Consider the following 24727-nt stretch of genomic DNA (forward strand, 5'->3'; position numbering starts at 1 on the left):
TGATATCAACAATTAAAATCCTGATATCAACAATTAAAATCTTAAAATAAACAATTAAACTCCTGATATCAACAATTAGCACTGATATCAACAACTCAATTCTTGATATCAATATAATTTCAGATATCTAAAAACGGCTTTCTTACTAGCAACAATCACATTCATGATATCAAAAAATTAACATAGTGGCATTTGACTTATTGATATCAAGAATTCATATCCTGTGAATGAATACAAGTCAAAACAGCTTGCCAAAGTATGACAAGCTGCCATAGTTAATGTCACATCACGCTGCATTTTCACATTTTTGACCGACAAAAGCTTATTATTGCTGGAAACTTACCGTGCGATTCGCCTGGTTGAGAGACGTGGCGTTAAAACTGAAGTGTGTAAGAACCACTCACCAAAGGTATTGACAACAATAATGATTTTTTTTTTTCTACCAGGTTTCCAGAATATGTCTGTCACTTGTCGAAAAACTGATAGTCTCACACCAACTGTCTGGCTGCTCAAACAAATTGGCTGTTTGGCTACTCAGACACAGAGCATCCATACTTTTTTGGAAAATCAACCTGCAAATGACTTGCTTCTAATTGTCTGTTCACAGTATTATGGGAAGATACAAGAAGCCTTTTAACGATTAATTACATTATTATTTTTTAATTTACACACTTCAGCTTTAATGTAAAGATATTACAAATGCATCTGATATCCATTCAGCTATGCTAAAACAAATATTACACTTTTTATGCATTCAAAGTTACATTTGCAAGAGAAATAATTGAGACATGGCTGCCTTTAACATCTCATTGCATAATTGTACATATTTTCATGGCAGAACATGATCTTTAATATTTATTATAAGTGCTGCATTATGCCACTGTGCATTTTGACCTGTTAAAGTGATAGCCAATGCCCTGAGAAAGCCTCTTTAAAGGCTCGGTAAACACTACCACACATGTTCATTGCTCAGTGCATTCTCCTCTGTCCATCTGCAAACAAAAACTCTGCCAAATCCTGTATCAATATCTTATTTGCATAATTAAAAGATATGACAGGTTAGATCTGTTTAAAAAAATATTCCCAGTTGTGTGCTTCCAGCGCAGGTAACATGTCAGTCTCTAGTGGAATGACCCTGCCTGCAGATTAGGTCATTCTTGCTGTAGGGTCTCTCTCCAACTGAAGCTGTGGTTGGGCCCATGAGTTAAAGGAAGAATTGGTGGATCCACCAGCTGCCAGACTCCTGAGTCCCCCTGCTCCTCACAGGCACAGAGACCCAGGTATGGAATCTGGATGGAAAGATTCCATAAAACATCTCTTTTAAAGTATAAAAATGGGTTTGAAGTAAAAGGATTAAACTAACCTTTCGGACTACTTGCACAAAATCTTTAGGATTCTGGGGAGAAAGACCCTGGATCTGGCGAGTGCAGGCCTCCAAAGAGGAAGCATGTCCCACAAACAGAATATTTTTTCCTGATAGAAAAAAAGAGATGGAGGGTTATTATTAGTTCAAGTTCAAGTTCAAGTGCAGCACATATCCTGAAAAGTGAAGTCCAAGCATTTTAATCGCTCCGGTTGGCTGCAGTATAAGTCATAAACCCCGCCCTCTCCATTTAATCCAATGGGACGCATGTCAAACTAAAAACTCTGATTTTAAGCCCCGATCTTTACGAGTCGGGGGTGTCAGTGGGAAACAGGCGGAATACCACAATACTTAAAGGTATTCAGCAGAGATATTTTCATGCTTTCTTATTTACAGTGAAGTAAGCTAATTGCCTGGACAAAATATGATAGCATTATAATATAACAATAGCCTATAATATGTCATAATAAAGCTTACAGTGGCTTCATAAATGAATTAAACACACTGATGCACATTCCTTGTTCTTCATTTTCTGGAAGTAGTTTTTAAGAACCTTGCTGTATTTTTGTGCAATTAAATTAAGAGAAATTACTCCGCCACTTTACTCTGATAAAAATTACTTCAACACACATGATGATGTCGTAAAACACAACTGAGTTCCCCAGAGGATATGAACACACCAATAGTCAAGCTAACGCAGCATGTTGATGACTCACCCTTATTTTTGCAGTATGCCAAAATGTCTTTGGTCACCTGGTGGCTGCGACTGATGTACGTTTCATATGACTCCGAGGCGGTTAGCTTGCTAATGGGGATATGGGGTCTGTGGAAAGGCAGCTGTTGATTAGGATTGAATATGAAATGTAAATAGCTCCTAAATAGGCAACAGAACATGCTCACTACAGTTGTTACCTGTACGTTGTGTCTACATTAAGGTTGGCCGCAGCAAGATCTGTGGGGGGTATCCAAACAGGCAAAGATGTTCCTGACACCCATTTAGTCCACTCAAAAAGCCCAGGCTCAACTCGAATGCTTATTCTGCCATCTTGTTGCATTCCTAAAGCAGTACATGACATGTCACAGAGCATTTAAATATAACATTTTTAATTAAAAGTATACTTATAAAGTGACAATGTCAATAAAGATATAGCATAACAGTGTCATTCTTCCACATTTATTATAAAACTTTTTGGAATATTCTGGATTAAGTACAAATCTAATACAACTGGAATTCTCTAAAACAGGGATTTTCAAAGGGAACCGCAAGGAAAAGCGAACTATTGGTGGGTGAAAAAATAAATAATAAAATAAATAAATAAATATATTATATATATATATATATATATATATATATATATATATATATATATATATATATATATATATATATATATATATATATATATATACTAAATATCCATAAATAGATTGAAATATTCAGCTAATATCCATTAAATATTAGGGATAGTATTATGATCACCAAGGCTGCATTTATTAGATTAAAAATCCAGTAAAGCAGTAATTGTGTGAAATATTATTACAATTTAAAATAACTGTTTTCTGTTTAAATATGGGGGGGGGGGGGGGGTCTAATGCTATCTCATGCATTCTTATTTATACAGTTAAACAGCTGGATTATCATGCTTAACATGGCAAAAATGTCAAAAAATTAGTTGGATGTATGATAGTATATTTCTGTGACAAATACACTCCTTCAGGATTCAAACAAGTTTCAGAACGTTTTTTTCTCGAGTATGGCACTGTATGATGTCTTAAAGGGTAGAATTCCTTGTATGGGAACTTCTCCCGGATATACCTGTGTGTGCATCAACCAGAGCAAGAGCAAGAGCGCGCCTATCAACAAGCTGTGTTTGGGTTACGGAAGCTGTCATTTTGTTTTTAGACAATAATAAATTTTTTTTTAAAAAAAATTAAAAAAAAAAAAAAAAATATATATATATATATATATATATATATATATATATATATATATATATATATATATATATATATATATATATATATATATATATATATATATATATATAAATTATCATTCATATCCTTAAAGAGAAATAAGAGTGTGATTCATTCTTCCATTATTACATTGGCAAATTCAACCCTTCTTTATATCATGTTGGCATTTATTACACCACTTCTGCCTACAGATTCCTGACTACAGTATGTACCTCTGAGGATTTCATGAGCTGTCTGGACACATCGGAGGCTGGGTGAGCAATACACAAAATCAATACTGGTATTACTTTCCATCAGAGCCTCACCTGGAAATCAGACAGATGACATAAAAAGAGCATGACAGACAATTCAATTGGTGAAATTGCATGTGAACATTAAAACACTGAGCAGCAGACATACCCACTATCTTAGCTTGTGTAGATCCAACCACTGTGATTGGAGCATCCATTCCATAGTCCCTTTGTGCTCCACCCCATGCAGGCAGTGCAGCAGGCATATTCAGGTTACTCCTCACGTACCTGCCTACAGGAAGACAAACTGAGCTGGCAAACTAACAGTACCACGTGAGCGAGGAGCCACGACCCATCTGTTCAGATTACCTTTGGAGTCAGAACAGTGTGAGAGCCAGTGTTTCCCAAACACAACATCCATTCTCTCTCCATGCCGACATACAAACAGGGTCCTTTTAGGGGTCCGAGACTGCATGTTTGAGCGAAGCACCTACCACCAACAGCACAAAATGGGTTAATAAATTACACCATTAGTAACTGCACAAACCTAAAGTTTATGTTTTACTCAAATGTGCTTATTTGTCTTAAATGTTAGGCACCTGCATAGGTTGGCAAATAACACTCAAGATGGCAGACTCTCCCAGCTTTGAGTTTTCAAAGCATCGAATGTTGAGCAGCCCATCCAATGCTTTGCTCTCTTTGCAAGACTTTTCCAAAGGAGAAGTACAAAAGAAGGAGTGTGATCTGTTCAAGGAGGATGAGAAGAGTTAAATGCACTGCAAAACATTCTTTGTTAACATTTAACACTCATTCAGACTGTGGAAATGAGATTATGTTTTACATTTCCGGATGTTAGTGGGGTTAAAGGCACAATATGTAAGATTTTTAGGTTAAAATAATTACTATCAATTATTTCCTTTCTGTGCTACTCTTGATTTCCATAGAAACCATGTAAACACTAAAGACAAATTAAAATATATGCGTTTTATCAGACAAGCGAGCAAACGAAAAAAATTCATTGTTATACAGTGAAACACACACTCTAAAAAATGCTGGGTTAAAAACAACCCAAGTTGGGTTGAAAATGCACCGACCCAACAATTGAGTTGTTTTAACCCAATGGTTGGGTTAAATGTTGCTAAAGACAACCCAATTGCTGGGTAAGAACAACTCAACCATTGGGTTAAAACAACCCAATTGTTGGGTCGGTGCATTTTCAACCCAACTTGGGTTGTTTTTAACCCAGCATTTTTTAGAGTGCAGTTAGTCTTATTGTTTGAATTGGTTGTTTTTCTTGATTCCGCGTGAGTAATTTTTTTTATCTTGCCTCAGAATCAACACTATTTAAATGGGTAACATAGAAAATCAGAGAGAGCTTCTCCATCATACAATATTTTTTAAAATGAATTGCATGTCATTTAGCAATAGTCATTTTGTCACAATTCACCAGTGTGAGTGCCCATGATCACCACCAGAGGGCACTCCACCCCGGACTGTCACTCCATCACAAACTACATTTCCCATAATCCTTTCCCTGGACTCATTAGCACTCACTGTTGACACCTGTGTCTCATCACCTCATTAACTCTGCCTATATAGCCTGGTTATCTTTGTCATTCATTGCGAAGTCTTGTTTAGTGTCACAACTGCATTTCTGAGCGGTTCCCTGGTTTCATGTATCTTGGTCTTTGATTTCTTGCCTTCTCTGTGGATTACCCTTTTGCCTCTTCCTTCTGTTTTGCTTGCCTTTTCGGACTGCTTGCCTGTGTATGACCTTTTGCGTGTTTTATAGACTACGACTTTGGATTACCCTTCAATAAATACTGCATTTGGATCTTCAACCCAACCTTCTGTCTCAGAGCAGTTCGTTACACATTTAGTCATTGTGTTTTTAATTATAGGATATTCTAATATCAATCTAGATTACTGCAAAGTGCAACAAGTCTCCAGCCACTGAGCTAACATAATTTTCAACACACTCAAATGTATTTAGTATGATTGTTTTAACCATGTAAAACAGCACTGCGTTACCCCACATACGGAACAAAAAAGAGCGGAAGGGGCCGACTGTAGCATAAGCATAATAAAAGCTCTGTTTGTGACCAATGTTTGTGCAGGTCTCTTTCATTGGCATTCACTCCCAAGGACTCGCAGCGCATCCTGCTTCATACCACCGTAATGTTAATACAATTTTAATACATTCGCTGATTAATGAACATAATTTCTTCCTGAGTCCATCACATTACTTTCTATTGGCAGGGAAGATGAAGAGACAGGACTACAACTCCCATGATTCCACACTCATTCATGCCATCATCATTTTTTCAATATGCAATCTTTAGCGGCGAAACTTACATACTGAGCCTTTAACCAGTCACAATGCTAGAATGTTTTGTGGCTGAACAAGGTTTTCTAAGACTGCATTTACATTACAACTATGTACTAAAAATAGAAAAGCTTTTCCTTTAAATTTCTCATGTACAGACAACGTTGTCAAAAAATATTTTTGGATCAGCAAAAATGTCTAAAAACGCTGTTTTATTCTGTCCGGCCAGTAGTTGGCAATGTCACTTTTAAGGATGTCACGGTACCAAAATTCCAGTAGTCGGTACCAATACCATAAACATATGATGGCACTCTGTACCAATTTTGGAACCACAGCAAAATGTTTTTATTTTTATATTATTTAACTATTTTTCAAAAATATTATTAAATTCAATGAGTTTATTATTTATGATGATAATCATTATAAGTAAATAACACATACAAATGTAAAGGCTGTTGTTTAAAATTAAACATTGTTTAACGATCAAGTGAAAAATAAGCAACCATCTAGGCATTATTATTATTAGACGTATTATTATTACATAGAGATGTAACTAACTCTACTGTACAGTAGCCTATATATTCTGTCAATTTCTTCACGTTACACCTAACTTTTATTTTGACGGGTTGCGGTGAAGACCTTGTCTGTGTTCATGATATGAGCGTTTTCTCAAATGAAACGGTAAAGTCTCATGAAGTGATGGTTCATGCGTTCATTTTCACAGAACACCGGAACCAGCAGGAGTACTATTTAAATAGCATTTTTCAGTGTAATATATTTAAATACACAAGTATATAATCGGCTACAGTCTGGAGCCCTGCGCTTAGATTAACATGGAAACGACTGAACGCAGCTGCGGGTACCGGATATACTCGGGAGTCTGTACTACAGAAATGCTGGTATCATATTTGTAAATGTCAGTACCGACTTACATTTGTATGGATAAAAACACTGAGGCATTTCTCAAAGTATCTTCTTGTGTTCCATAGAAGAAAGAAAGTCATATGAGGAATAACATGAGGATGGCTGCATCCGAAATCACACACTTCCTTACTACATAATAGGTGAAAAACTCCTGTCGAGATTCTGAAGCTCACATCCAATGGTCAATTTACTATCCAATGAGACCACAGGAGAGGATTTGTGAATGACAGTGAAATCACACAACTGAAACCGGTAGGTCACACATGACAATGACAACATGGATCATTTAATACGTCTGGATTACATTCATACTACACACATTCATAGCATATAGACCATACTTGTTTAATAGATGGAAAGTAATTTCTTATTCAAAAGAAGTACCTACTCAGGAAGTGTGTGATTTCGGACACATCTGATGAGTATGTTTTAGGTAAACTTTCCCTTGAGTCCCAAACATTGAGTGCTGAGAACTGATCAAAGCATTTGGAGAACCTACCCATGGAAAACCCACGTGTCAGACTCATCAGCAGGGCTCACATAATTCTCAGGCAGCAGTCCAGAGACGCCCGTTCCCAGAGACGTGCCGTACACCCAGCCCTCGCTGGTACTCATTTGCTCCACTGTAGATGAAAAGATAAAGTCTCCTGGCACCAGTTCCAGCTCATCGTCATTCTGAGGCGTGTAGGGATACATCACTCGCAAAGTCTGACAAAGGATAGTGTGCATTAGAGTGCATGTGCATAAATTGGTAAAACTTTAAATTGCATGAAATACTCTAGTATGACATAAGGCTCAATTGGACCTCACCTCATGATTCGCAAATCGTATGTCCCGTGAAAAGAGGGCAGCTAGCCAGTCACAACCCAGCTTCACCTCAATCCCTCTTGCCAACTTTTCCAAGGAAGAATAATGATTGGCTGGGAAGTGGTAGGCTAGAGTCAAATGAAGCTGCTTTTTATGTGGTTCCACATGAATATCTAGAAAATAAATGAAATAATGCCATGAGCATTTTTATGAATTTATAACCAATATTCAAATACTCATTTTAAATAATGAATCAGTATCAGTTCATTTCATTTGAACAATTTGTTTAAAACATAAATCATTCAGAATGTTTAATCGTTTAGCAATTTATTTTGGATAATTATAGATGTAAAGGGGTAGTTCTGGCATCATTCACTCACTCTCATGTCTTTGATGTCATATCTTTCAGTAACGCAAAAAAGGTGAATGTTTTTGCTGCTCTTGAAAGCATAAAGTGTCCAAGGGATGTCAAGCTCCAAAAAGGGAAAAATAAGCACAATAAAACCATAAAAGGTAGTCCATACATCTTTATATATTATATTATATACGTTTTCTAAAGCCATATGACAGCTTTGAGTCAGAAACAGAATATTATTTTCGTATTGCTTATAAACTATTATAGTATTTATTAATATTTTGAGTTAACTTAAAATTTTATATTTTCAGTTTCATTTTAATTTTAGTTTTACTAATTGTAGCATGTGCTTTTGTCACTTTTATATATTTTTTAAAAATCCATTTACCTTTAATATTTTAGTATTTAAGCTCATTTTACTTCACTTTCTTGTAAAAGCAAAAAGTATAACTTTCATTTTCTTTTAAGCAGTTAGTCTAATATTTCAAATTAATTTCAATTTTATTTCACTTAACAAAAATGTTTTTATTAGTTTTTGTGGTAACGCTTCAATATGGTCCAATTAATTAATATGAATAAATACATTAACCAACATCAACAGACAATGAGCAATGATTTATTTATTTATGAATCTTTGTTAATGTTAGTTAATAAAAATACAACCGGTTAATTGTTAGCTCATCTTAGCTCAAGTCCATTAAATAATATTAACAGATACAACTTTTGATAATGTACTAGTAAAAGTTTAAATTAACATCAACTAAGATTAATCAATACTTTAATTGTATTTTTAATTGTTAGTTAATGTTGACTATAAATTAACAAATTTTAAGGAATGTAAACTACTTTTAAAGTGTTACTATTTTCATAAACTATATTCAAAACTAAATTCATGGCATTATTCACAACTGCTGTGGCGACCTAAGTTCAGTTGCCAGCTCGAGGTCCTTTGCCGATCCCATTCCTATTTCTCCACCTTATCCATGCCTGTCTTATCTATAATTGTCCTATCCAATAAAGGCATAAAAGACCCCAATTGTCTTTATTCCTTGGACATTCTCCTAAATGTCTACATTTATGTTCCAAGTAAGAAAGAAATTCATACATGTTTGGAACAACATGAGGATGAGTAATGAGCTGATAAAAAAAAAAAAAAAAACGTGAGCACCATCTGTGACAAATGCTCAGATCACGCCTCCCCACCAGCTTTAGTGGCAGCCTCCACCGCAAAGTCAGCCGCAAACTTCTTCAGTGTCTCAGCCACCTGCTCCTCCACAAAGAGGCCTATGAAGTTGGTCGAGGTGTAGAGCTCCAGGGGCAAAGGGCTGGGGAAGCGTCCTCTCCACTGATTCACTGCAGACTGCAGAGCTTCAGTCAACGCCACTAGTTTATTGTCTGGACACTGCAAATACATAAAATGAAAAATTTTGAAAATTGCACAACATACAGTAATTATAATATATAAAAAAAAAAAAAAAAAATTGTGACTCACCATAAAGAACTGGCAGAGTGTGATGTGCGGAAATATGTTGTGAGCTTTGTTCTTTCCACAAGTCAAGCGAGACTGCTGCCAGAAATGGGAAAGCTGGTTTTGTAAAGGCCCACTGGGGCGCAGGTAGAGCACATACTCTCTGGGTAAAGGGTCATCCAGGAAAGGGTCATCCAAATGTGAGAAAAGCCTAAGAAGACACATGCACATGATCATAAATGCCTCAGCATAGCTAAACCAGCATATAAAGTCTGTGTAATTGTAATGGTCAACAAATTATTTTGCTTGTTTTATGTATAGAACAGCTGGATTGATGCAAATTAACCACTAGAGGGCAGTACAATTCCTTTAAACATAGGTTTTCAACCCTGCTCCTTAGGACCCACTGTCCTGAAGAGTTTAGCCAAAGCCACTTGAAGGCATGCCTGCAAGGTTAGCAAATTAGAATTTTAACTGACATGACGTTTGACAGAGCAGTTTAAACAATGACACGATGCACGTAACCAAGTGACACACTCAAAAGGATGTACATTTTTGTCACTTTTAGGGCATAGTACCAGTATACGTAGGCGGATTGAGACGCAGCACGTCTCTGGTTTAGCTACAACCCTAATTACACACACCTGAACCAGCTAACCGCTTAAACTCCAGGACCATTTTTGGGATTTCCGACCTGGATTTGGCCTACCCAAATAGAAAAGCTTCCCATACACACATACAGTGGTCTAAGTTCAAAATGTTGGTGCCATTTTACAGGAAACCCTTTGAAGTTTCATAAAACACTGCTAAAAGTGATAAACATGTAAGTGTAGGTTGTAATACCTATACTTGTAATAACATATACTTGTAAAAAATGAGGCGCTTTTTGTTTTTTGTTTGTTTTATGAATTCATTTTTGAAAGTGTGTAACTCAGGCCCTGTGTTCTCTAGTTCCCTGCAGACAGTTTGTGCTGTCATGACACCAACATTTTGAACTTAGATCACTGTATGTGTGTATGGGAAGCTTTTCAATTTGGGTAGGCCAAATCCAGGCTGAAATGGTAACAGAGTAATTTAGTGTAAATACATTACTTTATCTAAAAGAAATGCCAAAGTGAAAGTATATCCCCAGAAAGTAGAGACTCTAAGCTTTCAAATGGTACCACATATATGACATCATATCTCCTCCACAGTCATTTAAAATTGAAAGTGTATATGACAATGTCATTCTGAACCCTGTACAGGGTCCACGGAATTTAAGCGGCTAATGAAGGTCTTCAAGTGTGTTGAAGCAGGTTGGAAATAAACCTTGCAGGAGAGTGGGTCACCAGGAGCAGGGTTCAAGGCCTAGGTGTGCAAATAGGAAAGCTCACCAGTCACATGCAAGCTGAACACTTCTGCCTCCAGTTGATGCCAGAGCTTTCAGACTGTAAAGAGAGAATATTTTAGAATTACCAGCAGCTACAAGTGACGATCATTCTGTCTGCATCCAAGATCAAATAATAATAATTTCCCATCTTTCAGGCCAGTGTGCTGAGGGCATGACAGCCACACATAAAAGACCATTTTGTTTTGTTTTGAAAAAAATGTGATACTTAGTTTTGTTCTTTTTTTAATATATATATTTTGGATATATATATTTTGGATACATATATATATATATATATATATATATATATATATATATATATATATATATATATATATATATATATATATATATATATATATATATATATATATCCATTGTGCCTACATGAAAAACATGTGCAGGGGACTTCTAGCTTCCAGTATGCTTTGGATGGGGAGATGGGAAGTGTTTTTTTTATAGCAAGATTGTTGAGTGGTAATACTCTGAAATGGTGAGATTCAGGGGCCGAATTCTCAAAACATGCTTAAGGATAAAATTCTTCTTAACTACTATTTTTATTAATAATTTATAACTTAAAGGTGCTGTATGTAAGAATTAGCTAGTGGTTGAAATGGGTACTGCAGGCCAAATTCAAAATATTGCTTGCCCCGCCCCTCCTCAGACTCAACAGTTACGAGGGTTGCCAGTTTGAGGACAAGCAACTGTACCAGACGGGCTACAAAAATGTATGCCCGTCGGCAGAAATTCTTTCTTGACCTGGGCATGCACAGATGTGTGTGTGTGTGTGTGTGTGTGTGTGTGTGTGTGTGTGTGTGTGTGTGTGTGTGAGAGAGCACGCGGTTCGCACTTATATCGACTGATCGTGTGGGTGTGGGTGTGGGCCATGTAATCCAATCGTGGGTGGATGAGAAATAAATCATTGTGTTTGTTTGATAAAGACACTTTGCAGTTGCCACTTTCAAAATAATCTCTACCTCAAGTGAACTGAACTGACAGGGGCTAGATATGACAGAGGACCTGAAGCTCATTAAATATGCAAATCGAATCCAATCCTAGCCGTGGGCATGGGCGTTTGCTTCCATGTCTCCAGTGCGGCACGCCCATCAAAACCCAGCGTTCAGAAGAGAGCTTCGAAACCAGTGTAGAAAAAAGCCTATTACTTATTTGTTATGTTTTTGAATGTAAAAAACACACGGACATCATTAGTTGACCTCAGACAACAGTATAAAAAAAAGAAAAAAAGACAGTTCATGACACCTTTAAGATTGTTCTTAGGACAAAACTCTTGAAAACTATTTACTTAAAAACCACTGTAAATAACTTCTCAAAAATAGGATAATCTCCAACAACGCATTACTGTTTAAGTTGAATTGCTATGTTTAACATCGTTAAATTTCTTTAAAGCTAAATCCATGATTTCATTCATCTATTTTAATAATGAAATTTTATTTTTATTTTTAATACTGATCTTACGAATGATTTGCTAACCATTGTTTATCCGAAGTATTTGTAGTAAAACGATGGTAATACAAGTGATAATAACACCACAGAAAAAACATGGTTACTTACTACATTTTTACAATGAAACTATGGTCAATTTCATAAGGGTGTAAATTGGTAAAATTCATTTAAAATGTAAATTCAACAGGTATATTATGAAAAGAAATAAATAGTTTTTTTATTGACAAACAGACAAACCATAATAGTGCAGTAACTGACAATCAAGTAAATACATAATTCTAGAAGTGAAATAAAGGTATGGGTGGGTGTAGATTTGAGTGTTAGTGTGTGTATTCATGAGCAAAATTACCCATTTAGTATTTATTTTATTATCAATACCAATACCATCACTCCTTATCACCTATATTGTATTAGTCAGTGTCCTTTTTTCCGTATAATATTTAGATAACCCTCCCCCTACATCTTTTCAGTCCGTATACTAAGGGAAAAAAACTGTTAATGAGAAGAAAAGCAATGGACTGGGGCAGGTTATAAATAAATAAAATGTATTTATTATTCAGTTGCACATTTGGAAGGGAACATTTCAGCAGGTTGAAGACATGAGATTTAACCGCAATGCATACTACACATGAACATACTCCTGTGTATTATTCTATAAGAAGGATCTTCATCCCGCCATCAGTCTTGGGAAATTGTGAAAACTGAGGTAAGGGTTTCGTTGTTTAAAATTAGAGCAGCCGGGTACGCTGCAATAACACCGGCGAGAGGATTCAGCCATTGCTTTTGATTGTGTTGTGATTGGACCGGAAGTAGCGATACACTGCTTCACTTACCGGAAATAGGAAGTGTGATAAAGGCCTATTGTAATGCAATGTGTAAACCACTGTCGCCGATTCCAACATCCAATGTGCACACAGCAGCAGCTGAATGCTACCAAAGACAGATAGTCGTGCAGTGTGAAAAGAACAGCAATCTGATGAAAATCGTGGACTGTGAACTCGGCTTAAAGTGTTACTTCAGCGATTAGCATATGGCTTAGTATCAGTAGAAACCCTGGAGTATATTCAAATGATTGTGCTTCCCCCCCTCATATCCCCCTGAGTTTATGCATTTTATTTCTGGAAAAATTCCTCCTATGACGCGAATTGACGATATTTGCTAGCCTGACAAGCCAGACCCACATCAAGATGTTTGGTCTGGAAACTCACCATTGACAGGGCTCAATTCGAGGGGCGGGATAAATGGTTGTCTTTCAAACTCCCTCTACACGCGATAGGATAGCGCTACACCAACCAGAGCAACGAAGGTGAAACAGAGCTTGTTGATAGATTAAACATTCACCGTATCCGGTCGGCAAAACTCCGAACACATCTTACCTTTTTAAGAATGACTTCAGTGCCGTTCTTTGTTCTTTTCTCAGAGAAAAGCTTAACTCCAAGTCTTCCAGAGTCGCGGTCAAAGCTGATTCGAAAGACCGCCGCCATTCGCCAGTTTCTGTGTTTACTAGAAGCACGCAAACGCAACTCGGCCGTCGTCATTATGGCCCCGCCCACCGACTCTATAGACAATGTGATTTGCCCGTCCAGATTGAGAGGAACACAGCTCAGAAGGGTATTGAGAGTTCCTAGACGACACTTGCGGGCAGATTAAATTTGCTGCCGCTAGGGTGCGTCTAGCTTTCTAGGCTAGATATTTGTATCATAGGAGGAATGTTTGGCCAAAGGCTAGAGACTACAGCCAGCAGCGGAAGCCATTTCTGCATGTTTTGAACACGCGCATGGGGGATGGGAGATTACACTCAGAACTCAGCTCGCAGCTACAGGCACTCATTTAAACGGAGCTATGGTGAGCAATGTAAGTCTTTTAAATTCTCAAATTAATTTCTGTGAAAGTTAAGCTTGCAAAGGTATGAACTGAAACACGCCAGACTGAACTCGCGTTGTGAATGTATGCCGCGAGTGTAGTCGCGATTACCTCAGCTCTCATCACGAGAGCTCATCAGCTCATTTATCTGACTCCTGCAGTTAGTGCTCAGTGCTGGGATACTCGCGCGGTAACTCACTCATTATATTGAACAGACACGTTCAGTTTTTAATTGTAGTGTCTTCTCCAACTCAGTCACAGTAATCAATTAGGTGGCTTCGGGAATGGCCTCACAGGGCAGCGAAGGATTCTGGGAATTGTAGTCTTCCATCCCCATGAGACAAAAATACATTTTCTGTCTTTTCTCAGTCTAGAAGGCACCAAATTCATCAAAAATAATTTCATATTTCTACTACATTGATGACCCAGTTTAAATACAGATTCATCTTCCCAGCGCTGAAGTACTACCCCTTTAAGTGTGGTTATAAAAAGAGTCATGAAAGTGTACTCTCTTTAAAGGCACACTATGTAGTTTTTCGCAAGCTGGAGGTTGCCTATTCAAAATAAAGGAGTAGCTTGATGATGCCGAGATTAAACGCAGAATCTTGTGAGATTCACCTCACAGCCGGTGGAAAAGAATCGAGATTGGACTCGGGCAGAAATCATGTTCATGGATGAGATTAGTATGAAACAGAGCAGGGCCGAATGCTGAAGGATCTGAAGGAGGTCGCTGGAGCGATTGCTAATGAGAGTCGAGCGTGACCCGCGGCTCAACAGCAGGGGAACTTTTATTATGCCACAGTAGCCAATTCCACTTCTTCCATTCAAGCGTATGTAGGGTAATTTTATCATATTAGATACATTTGTGTGTTAAAAATTGTGTTATAATGTTCGGCTGCTATGAGACACTGAAGTATTAATACTGAAGCATACTGAAGTATTAATAAATACGCTATGGCTTGTATTGCTAAATGACATGCTATTCATTTTAAAACATGTTGTATGGTGGAGAAAATGCTGTATCACTGTAAAATTAGTTTTCTGTCTATAAACGTCTCCAAACAGAGTTTCCATGTTTCTACAAAAGAAAATTTTGATTTAGTTCAGCTAGGTTTTTTCAGCTATTCAATTATTTCAGTAGAATTTATCATTAAATTCAACGTTCCACTGTATGGAACTGCTGCATGTAATTTAATTGCATTAAGTAACTTGTACTGTGTGGGCCTGAGCGAGCATACAGTATGATGAAAATATGTTTGAAGTCTATGAGCTAAGAGCCAAGATGAACTTGTAATTTTCCAGTGGACCATGTGTGATTTTAAATCGAATAGACTACGTGCTCGCATATGACACCATGTTCTGAGGTCTGTGACAGTGGAGAATGTGTGTAAAAAGAGATGAGATTATATTTTTATGATTTCCAACTTGTGAGCCAGTGAGGGAGCTGATATGTTGCGTGGGAGAGGTGAGCCTCACACTTCTCACAGTCTCATACACACTATGATTGCATCTTGAAGTGAGAATAGATACCGCTTTAAAAAGTATAAAGCTTTTTAAGATGCAACTTAAATGTAAAGTATTACAGTATTAAATGCAGTTCGGATAATATTTTCTTTGATCTTGCACAGTTTTCTTCATGGTTTTCAAAGATCTTCTTTAAAACTTGACTAGCTTCTACCAAGTGACAGATACATTTGTGTTGAAATATAGTAGAGTTTCAACATGCAACTTTTGAGATCAACAACAAAATGGGAAACATTTCCAATAAGTCGATAAAACCTTTCTTTCCAACTATGCATGATATTATAATTAGTTGGACTTTATTTGCGTATTATGGAGCCCTGCATAAAGTGTTGAACGTAAAACTTTTCCCTTGAAAAAGTAAAGTAAGGGATTACTATTAATTTTTACTATTACTGTTTCTTCTTACTTAATAGCATTAAACACTTTATAGACTATAGAACAATTCTTTAAGATGCTCATGAAAATAAAAATACGTCAGGGTAAGAAAGAATACACCCTATATATTCCATTTCCAGAAAACTTGGAACCTGGTGTCATTAGAAGAAGAGGTCAATTTAACAGCAATTTTCGGACCAAATAAGCCTCTCACTGAACAAAATTCACATTGTGAGACGGTTTCTGTTCTGGAAGCACAACTAAGTGAGACTGTGACTGTGGTTACATGGGATTGTAGAGTGTATTAGTGTTTCAGCCTGTGTGAACAGGTCCTCATAAGACCTCACATAGGCTTCATTTAAACTATTACCACGAAGCGAAACCTCAAGGTACGCCAGGACTTCCCCTAAACTCTTCTCTACAACGACCTCGAACAGGAAAGAGTTTACCAAAGGCCACGGACAGTCTGTATATTTGTTTGGTGTTCTCTCAATTTTTTTTTTTTAAAAACTGACTTTTCCATTATTACTCCCCTGTGACGGTTTAAACTCTTTTTTTTTCTAGTACAAAGCACAGCCCAGCAAACTAATTTGGTTTCAATTTTGTTTCCAAGTGTATCTCACAATAATAATGAAATAAAAATTTGCTATAACATTTTACACTATTATTTGTTCACTGAAAAGACTTTAAACTGCTGTAGATAACAGCAGTCAACATGGAAACATAAATAAATGACTAGATCGTAAAAAAAAAGAAAAAAAAAAGAATTCATGATCGTATGCATGCTCTACAACATGCAAATTTTAACATGACATATGATGAAAGGGACTTATTTCTTTTTATGAATACCGAAGTGTGCTTTACAATCCGATCACTTGGCTAAATATTAGCCAAACATTTTTTTTTTTTAATTAGGCTCACGGCCTTTCACTTGACAACAGACAAAAAACACAAAATTAAAAAAGCATTATGTTCTTCATAATTGTTGCCAAATTTATTTAGCCATTTTAAATATAATATAAATAATATAATATAATAAAATGAATGATTTGATATGGTTATTACATTATTATTTGCATTAAATGTGTTTTTTTTTCATTTCCCCATTTTCTTATTAGAATAGACCTGTACCTTTTCATAATAAAGCAGCTCAGCCCAAAGCCATGTCTATGACGGTAACAGGACCTAAATACTTCCTCATAAACTGCATGAAAAAGAAAGAGACCGAAGAGATATACAAGTTAACAAGGTTAAACAAATCAGTTTTTATGGAAATCTCATTTCATGGAAAGAGATCTTATGAAATATTAACACCCATACCTAGCATGATAATGAAAACATTCACTAATTACTATTTAAAGTAGGTCATGACGCTTGAAGTAATATTTTTCCATCATATAACCAAATATGCCTCTTAAACCAAGATAAAAAACGGAATATCCGCCCACACAAGCCCCACTCGCGACCTGTCATGTACTAAGATGCCGTTTTATGTCTTACAAGCTATTTCCAATTTACCCTCTATTACTCATGTACAAATTGCTTGAAGGTTTATGGGGGGTGATTATTTGTCAAATTCCAGTGACACATATGATAATTAATTAAATATGACTGTTCTTATGAAAAGCTGTGATCAGCAAAGTCTTCCACACGACCACACCTTTTTTGCACAATGAATTTGTACATCTAGGCCTAAATCCTCATGTATATTGAACAAAAACGTAGAAGTAAATGGAGAGGGGGAAAGATTATTCAAAAATATGCCACAAATCACAAGAGCATAGTGGTAGTGGTCATATAATAAATGATCTAATAGGTGATTCAATATTTATAACATGACTTAGCATTAGCAACCAGCAACCTTTAAACAAGATTTACACAACTAAGACCAGTGTATTTTACTCAATCCTTGTCCTTTAATAATGCATCTAACTGTTTTCTATAAATCACTCAAGATAATCTCCACAAAGCGTCTTTTCATAATCATTCAGCTGACTAAACAGGCATGGACACACCTTTCACTCGGCTCTTTGGGGAAATCCCACAGCTCAGACCTCTGCATCCCTAAGTTTCCTGTTTACAGATCTTCCGTTTAGCCTGATTCTTTGCCAAGAGGCTCAAGAGAGTCACTGCAATCCAGAATAACACTTTCAACAGACTTCCAGACAGATAACTAATGTCTACAGTGTTTAGAAGGCGTTCTACTGCAGTACTGGACTATTTTGCACTCATTAGTAATATATGGAAAGATTCTATATATATATATATATATATAGAGAGAGAGAGAGAGAGAGAGAGAGAGAGAGAGAGAGAGAGAGAGAGAGAGAGAGAGAGAGAGAGAGAATCAAACATGACTGTAAAGACAAAGTTAGAAAAGAGTTGTATTTTAAATGCTGTTCTTTTGAAAAAAAATGTACTCATCAAAGAAGCTTGAAAAAAATATGTTGCAGTACTGTTTTCAACATTGATAATAAGAAATACACTATATTGCCAAAAGTTTTGGGATGCCTGCCTTAACATGGACATGAACTTTAATGACCCCATTCTTAATTCTTAATTCTTAATTCGTTTAATGTGGAGTTGGCCCACCCTTTGCAGCTATAACAGTTTCAACTCTTCTGGGAAGGCTTTTCACAAGGTTTAGGAGTGTGTTTATGGCAATTTTTGACCATTCTTCAAAAAGCGCATTTGCAAGGTCAGGCACTAATGTTAGAAAAGGAGGTCTGGCTCGCAGTCCCTGCTTTAATTCACCCCAAAGGTGTTCTATCAAGTTGAGGTCAGAACTCCGTGCAGGCCAGTCAAGTTCCTTCACACCGAACTCACTCATTTCTTTATGGATCTTGTTTTGTGCATTGGTGTAGAGTCATCTTGGAACAGGAAGGGGCCATCCCCAAATTGTTCCCACAAAATTGGGAGCATGAAATTGTCCAAAATGTCTTGGTGTGCTGTAGGAGTGACCCCGAATAAGCAAATCTTTAACAATATCAGTCTACATTCTTAGGTGCTTGATTTTATACACCTTTGTCCATGAAAGTGATTGGAACACCTGAATTCAATTATTTGGAGGGGTGTCCCAATACTTTCGGCAATATAGTGTATTTCTTGAGTACCAAATCAGCATGTTAGAATGAATTCATGTGACACTGAAAACTGGAGTAATGATGCTGAAAAACCAGCTTTAGCATTGCAGGCATAAAACACTCTAAATAGTAACAATATTTCACATTATGGCTGCTTTTAGCTGTATCCTTGTGTGTCTTCCAGAGATTCATTCTGAGCAGGAGGGTGGAAGGACACCCGCATTTGGAAACACGGCTCTCATTCTGGCAATCGCGCAACTGCCACAGATGGTGGAGTCACAAATGAGAGAACACACACTGATACAGGCCCTTTATAAACAGCGGAGGAGTGGAAGAGTAGGCTGACTTTATAACAACTGCCTCTGTGGATCCCACTTCTTGTGCCAGTGTCTGTTTTTTCAGCAGTAGAGGAGAGGTTCGCTCCCTATTTATGCTAGTGTGCTGGCTTACATCTGTTTCCTTTATCCCAGCAGCCACTGAGAGAGCTGAGCCAAAGAGGAAGAAGAAAAAGATACGATTGATCTCACTGACGCCCGGCAAGAGCAACAGACACTATCCCACATGCCCCAAAGCCCACAAGTACCAGCTGCCATCCTTGCCACACAGACAGCACAGCTGTTCATCCCAAAATATGGCCAGCCAACACCTGCAGGCCTGCCGGCAAATGTGGCCAGGGCAGGGCAGGCACCCGGGACAAGTGATGGCCCACTTGTATCCACAGAACATCAGAAACATTAAATGCATCCTCACAGAGATATACTGTGGCCTTTCAGTACGGAAGATGATCAGGATCTCAATATTTATACACGGGGAGGTCATGGTCGCTATCTCATCTCCTGCTCTGTCATCTTTCAGGAAGGAAGTTGATGACATTTACACAGCATGACCCTGAGACAAAACCACACTGATACAGCATTATGATATGCGCAGACTGACTACTGGTAAACACTACCCTATGACAAGTCAGTAATTGTGATATATATGTATGAGCAAGAGAATACGAGAAGGACTGGTTAGTGGAGTCGGATTTAACGGTTCACACAAGAATGAAAACTGTGTCATCGTTTACTCACCCTGCTGTTGTTTCAAACCTGTATGACTTTTTTTTCTGTGAACACAGACATTTTTTGGAGTTCTTCTTTTTTGGTAGAACTTCTTGCCCAAACTTTTTTAATACAACGAAAGTTAATGAGAACTAGTTTATTCCTGTATTATGTCAAGCTGTTATTCAGTGAAAATCTTAACATCTGCCTTAACTTGAACTGCCATGAACTTGGGGAGTTTATGACAAGTTGTGATGTCCAATTTGTGAATGAATCATTCTTGTAAATCAAATCTTTATTAATAATCTGTTAATCCAGTTCAGAAAAACAAGGCCGTGTTTAAGTCAAATGTTTTTACGCATTTCCCTCCGTCTCGTTCACATTGTACGTCATTTCTTACAATTAAACCCTAGAAATGTGTTTTAATGAAACGCCTGAAGCCCTTGATCACTTGGAATCTGCTATGAAGATGATGTATTATTTTTTATATATTTTTTTCCTTATTAATTTGTTTTATGTACAATTTTATAGGCCTGCTCAAAAATGTAATATAAACAAATATGAATATATTAAAAATACACAAATACAAATTATAATACAATAAACTATAACTGTGTTTTAAAAAAAGCTTATGGTAGCTTCAACAAACCAATTAAATGTGGTTAAAACAAAATGCCAATATCATACTCTACAGATGAGTTGGTAAATTAAGCGCCATCAGCTGTAATGTCACAATTGAATTGCATTGTGGACTATGGATCTGCCTGAAGTCTACATGTTGAGTAGATTTACTCCCTTGGTCAAAATCGAGGAGTCAAGGGTCTGTCCAAAAAAACTTTTCTAGTCCACTTGACGAAGTTGAAAGCACTTCAAAATGGTAGCGGAGATTTCCCAGAGGGAAAGGGCTTAGGGATGTTTGCAAATGTATATCAAAAGTGGAGTTAAATGCAGCCCTAGTCTGAACGATTGTTCTCCTAAATGATTCTACTGATCAGAATGAGTCTCCTGGTTATAATGATGACAAAGAGAATGATTTACTAATTACTAACTGATCCGGCTGCAACATTTAACAGCTCTCTGGAGGTTAAGGTTATCAGTGAATAATGACTTAAATTTCAATTAATTCCTTACACCAAGTAATATTGATTACTTTAAATTCTGCTTTTAGTCATTTCACTTTCATTATATGGACTGGAGAGGTCAGGCTTTTCTTCCAAAATTCTGCTTTTTGTGTCCCACTGAGGGAAAAAAAGTCACATGGGGTTAGAACGGCATGAGGGTGAACAAAGGGTGATCGATTTTTCATTTTTTATTAAACAAATAAATAAATAATAATAAAAAAACATAGCTGTGATCACGTCCAAACACAAGAGGACCCAACAAGTAAATGCCAGGACTACAAAAAATAAACTTCTCACACAAGACTGAGCACACATCAGCTACATGTGCTTTATTTAATGTTGAACAGCTGCATAGTCTTGGGTTTTCTCGTTTATGTGCCAAAATAAGAATGAAAATAAAAACCTTGTGACTTACAAATCATTCATGCTGTAATAAGCACAGATGTTCCTTTCCACATGTTACAGCCAGGACACATTTACAATCTTTTACATTGACTGGGTCAGTATGATGGTGGTCCATTGTTGACTTACCACAATTGATACATCTGAAAGCTCTTATCTTTAAAAGAGTCCTTTACAGAAAATCAGGACAGTTCACTGTTATGTGGGTCAAAATATCCATAAAGGAGAGGAAAAGCATATTAATAACTCCTGACTAAGCTCGACACGCACGCTAGTTAAATACAAATGCATGAGTGCATTTACATAGGACATTTAAAAAAACGGAATATATATACACACCGATCAGGCATAACATTATAATCACAATTATAATCATAAATATATCTTAATATTGTGTTGATATTAAGATATATTTATGATGACACGATGCCAAATCAACCCTGACCCATTGGGCATGGACTCCACTAGACCCCTGAAGGTGTGCTGTGGTATCAAGCACCAAGATGTTAGCAACAGATTCATTAAGTCCTGCAAGTTGCAAGGTGGGTCGGACTTGTTTGCTTAGCACATCCCATAGATGCTTGATTGGCTTGACATCTGGAGAATTTGGAGGCCAAGTCAACACCTCAAACTCATTGTTGTGCTCCTCAAACCATTCCTGGACCATTGAGGCCATGAGACCATTTCCATGAAAGGGTGTACATGGTCTGCAACAATGCTTAGGTAAGTGGTACGTGTCGAAGTATCATCATGGATATCAGGACACAAGGTTTCCCAACAGAACATTGACAAAGCATCACAGTGCATCCACCAGCTTGCCTTCTTCACAAAGTGCATCCTGGTGCCATGTGTTCCCAAGGTAAGCGACACACACGCACCGACCACCCATGTGATGTAAAAGAAAACGTGATTCATCAGACCAGGGCACCTTCTTCTATTGCTCCGTGGTCTAGTTTTGATGCTCACGTGTCTACTGTTGGCGCTTTTGGCAGTGGCCAGGGGTCAGCGGCTATGCAGCCTCATACGCAACAAACTGTGATGTACTGCATATTCCTTTTGGAACCTTTCTACCAGAACCAGCATTAACTTCTTGAGCAATTTGAACTACAGTAGCTTGTCTATTTGACTGGACCACATGGGCCAGCATTCGCTCCCCACATGCATAAATAAGCCTTGGTTGCCCATGAACCTGTTGCCAGATCACTGTTTCTTCCTTAGATCACTTTTAATAGAAAGTGACCACTGCAGAATGGGAAGCCCCCACAAGAGCTGCAGTTTTGGGGATGCTCTGACTCAGTCGTCTAACCATCACAATTTGACCCATATCAAATCCTTACGCTTCCCCATTTTTCCTTCTTCTAAAACATCAAATTTGAGGACAATGTTCACTTGCAGCCTAATATATCCCACCTACTTACAGGTGCCATGATTGTCGGTGGTCATAATGTTATGCCTGATCAGTATGCATGAATGAATACACACACACTTCAAATTGTTGTATTTTTTACATTGTAACATTTAGTTACACTTCATTTTAAGGTGTCAGTGTAGTTATTTAAGACCTGATCAATATAAATGATCAACATGTAGCCTACTTACTAGAGGGGTTTTGTTAAGGGTTATTTGTAACTAGAGAGTTAGTTGTAGCTATGCAATTATTCATAATTTACTGTTTTTGTAAGCAGCCTATGTAAGGCAAAGAAGACGCACACCTTTTTGAGATGCAAGTGTAGGAAAAAACGAATTGCTAATTGAATTTCGGTACCTAAACTCTACCTTGACAAAGGCTACAAGCCGAAACATTGTAAAGTGTGCAGTTCTCTTTTATTTGAAGTAGCCTACATACATAACAAGAGGATATTATAAAATAAAGCGTTACCTCACATTTATAATATGTAGGCTATATCAATTATATATGTGCAGGATACGATAAGCAAGTCAGTGACTTCTTCTAATGAAAATACATTTTTACAATGCCTTAGATTCCTGTTTAAATCTAGCACACTGTGGTTTTTTGACAATTACCAAAAAAGGCTGTGATACTCAATGTGGCTGCAAAAACACATCAGTGACCTGGCTGAATGACTAACCATTAAACGCCTATCTTGTATGCGATATAATACAAGCCATTTGGATTGCATAATAATCATTATTTTCATGTCAGAATGTACATTATCCCAAAGGTTATTCAGTCAGTTTCTTGACTTGATACCGACTTGAAGTCAAAGTAGTCCACCTACCTCAATAATAATTTAATTAGGTTCAATAGCGTTAAAATATACCCTACAGACGAACTTCCAGGGAGACAAAAAAAATCTCCATTATTCTACAATTATAATTTTAAGAACATTATAGCCTAAATTATAAATATGGGACTTACGCTCTCATCTGAGGAAATCCCATCGACAGCAGCACGTCCAGATTGGATCCATGTTTGACAGAGACGCAATTGTTCTGTCTCAGTCTGCGCGGAATAATCTTTGAGTAAAGATCCTCCTTTGCTGCCATCCTTCAGACCCATCAAATGATTCTGACGATAGTCGGATACGACACATTCACATCTGCTTATTTAGCGCTTTACACTATGACTGCAAGCATAATCGGCCCCTCCTCCTGACAGCGGCAGCGTATGTTTGTATACAGTAGTAGTACAGTAGATTAACGAGCTCCAGTTAATGTCTGTGTCTCAAAACCCAGTCAGCTGCCTACGTAGGCTACTAAACATAATGTTGACTATCATAGGCGGGTTCCAAGTAAGAACACGGCAGCATAGGCTATTTGAGCAACGCGCCTGTATGCCAAAAAAAGAAAAGGCAAAAAAGAAGAGATATGTGTAGGGAGGGAGGTGACGAGGAGATACAGCTCAAGTGTTATGGTTGTCAAATAGCAGCGACCCGTTCACTCGTCATGCTTGACACTACCTTCTTTAATTAGTCTAATTTACCTAAAAGTCCAACCTATAGGTTAATAATATTTCACATTACATTAGTATTAAACACGAACTTACCAAATACAAAATATTTACACATTCAATCA

The 24727-nt window shown here is 37.2% G+C and overlaps 1 protein-coding gene across 1 annotated transcript; it reads right to left on the reverse strand.

The window, feature by feature from the left end:
* Positions 1-640: 640 nt before the first annotated feature.
* ubash3bb (ubiquitin associated and SH3 domain containing Bb) lies at positions 641-24608 on the reverse strand. The gene is made up of 14 exons (XM_067450877.1): positions 24072-24608; positions 10824-10877; positions 9475-9661; positions 9186-9384; positions 7631-7800; positions 7320-7528; positions 4170-4314; positions 3940-4060; positions 3740-3862; positions 3553-3645; positions 2276-2420; positions 2080-2186; positions 1364-1473; positions 641-1289 (listed from the first exon to the last, which is right to left on the reverse strand). The coding sequence occupies exons 1-14, from the start codon at positions 24197-24199 to the stop codon at positions 1152-1154; spliced, it is 1929 nt and encodes a 642-aa protein (XP_067306978.1). The 5' UTR covers positions 24200-24608; the 3' UTR covers positions 641-1151.
* Between the last annotated feature and the right edge of the window lie 119 nt (positions 24609-24727).

The sequence above is a fragment of the Pseudorasbora parva genome, chromosome 8, assembly GCF_024679245.1.
Source record: "Pseudorasbora parva isolate DD20220531a chromosome 8, ASM2467924v1, whole genome shotgun sequence".
NCBI classification, from domain to species: Eukaryota; Metazoa; Chordata; class Actinopteri; order Cypriniformes; family Gobionidae; genus Pseudorasbora; species Pseudorasbora parva.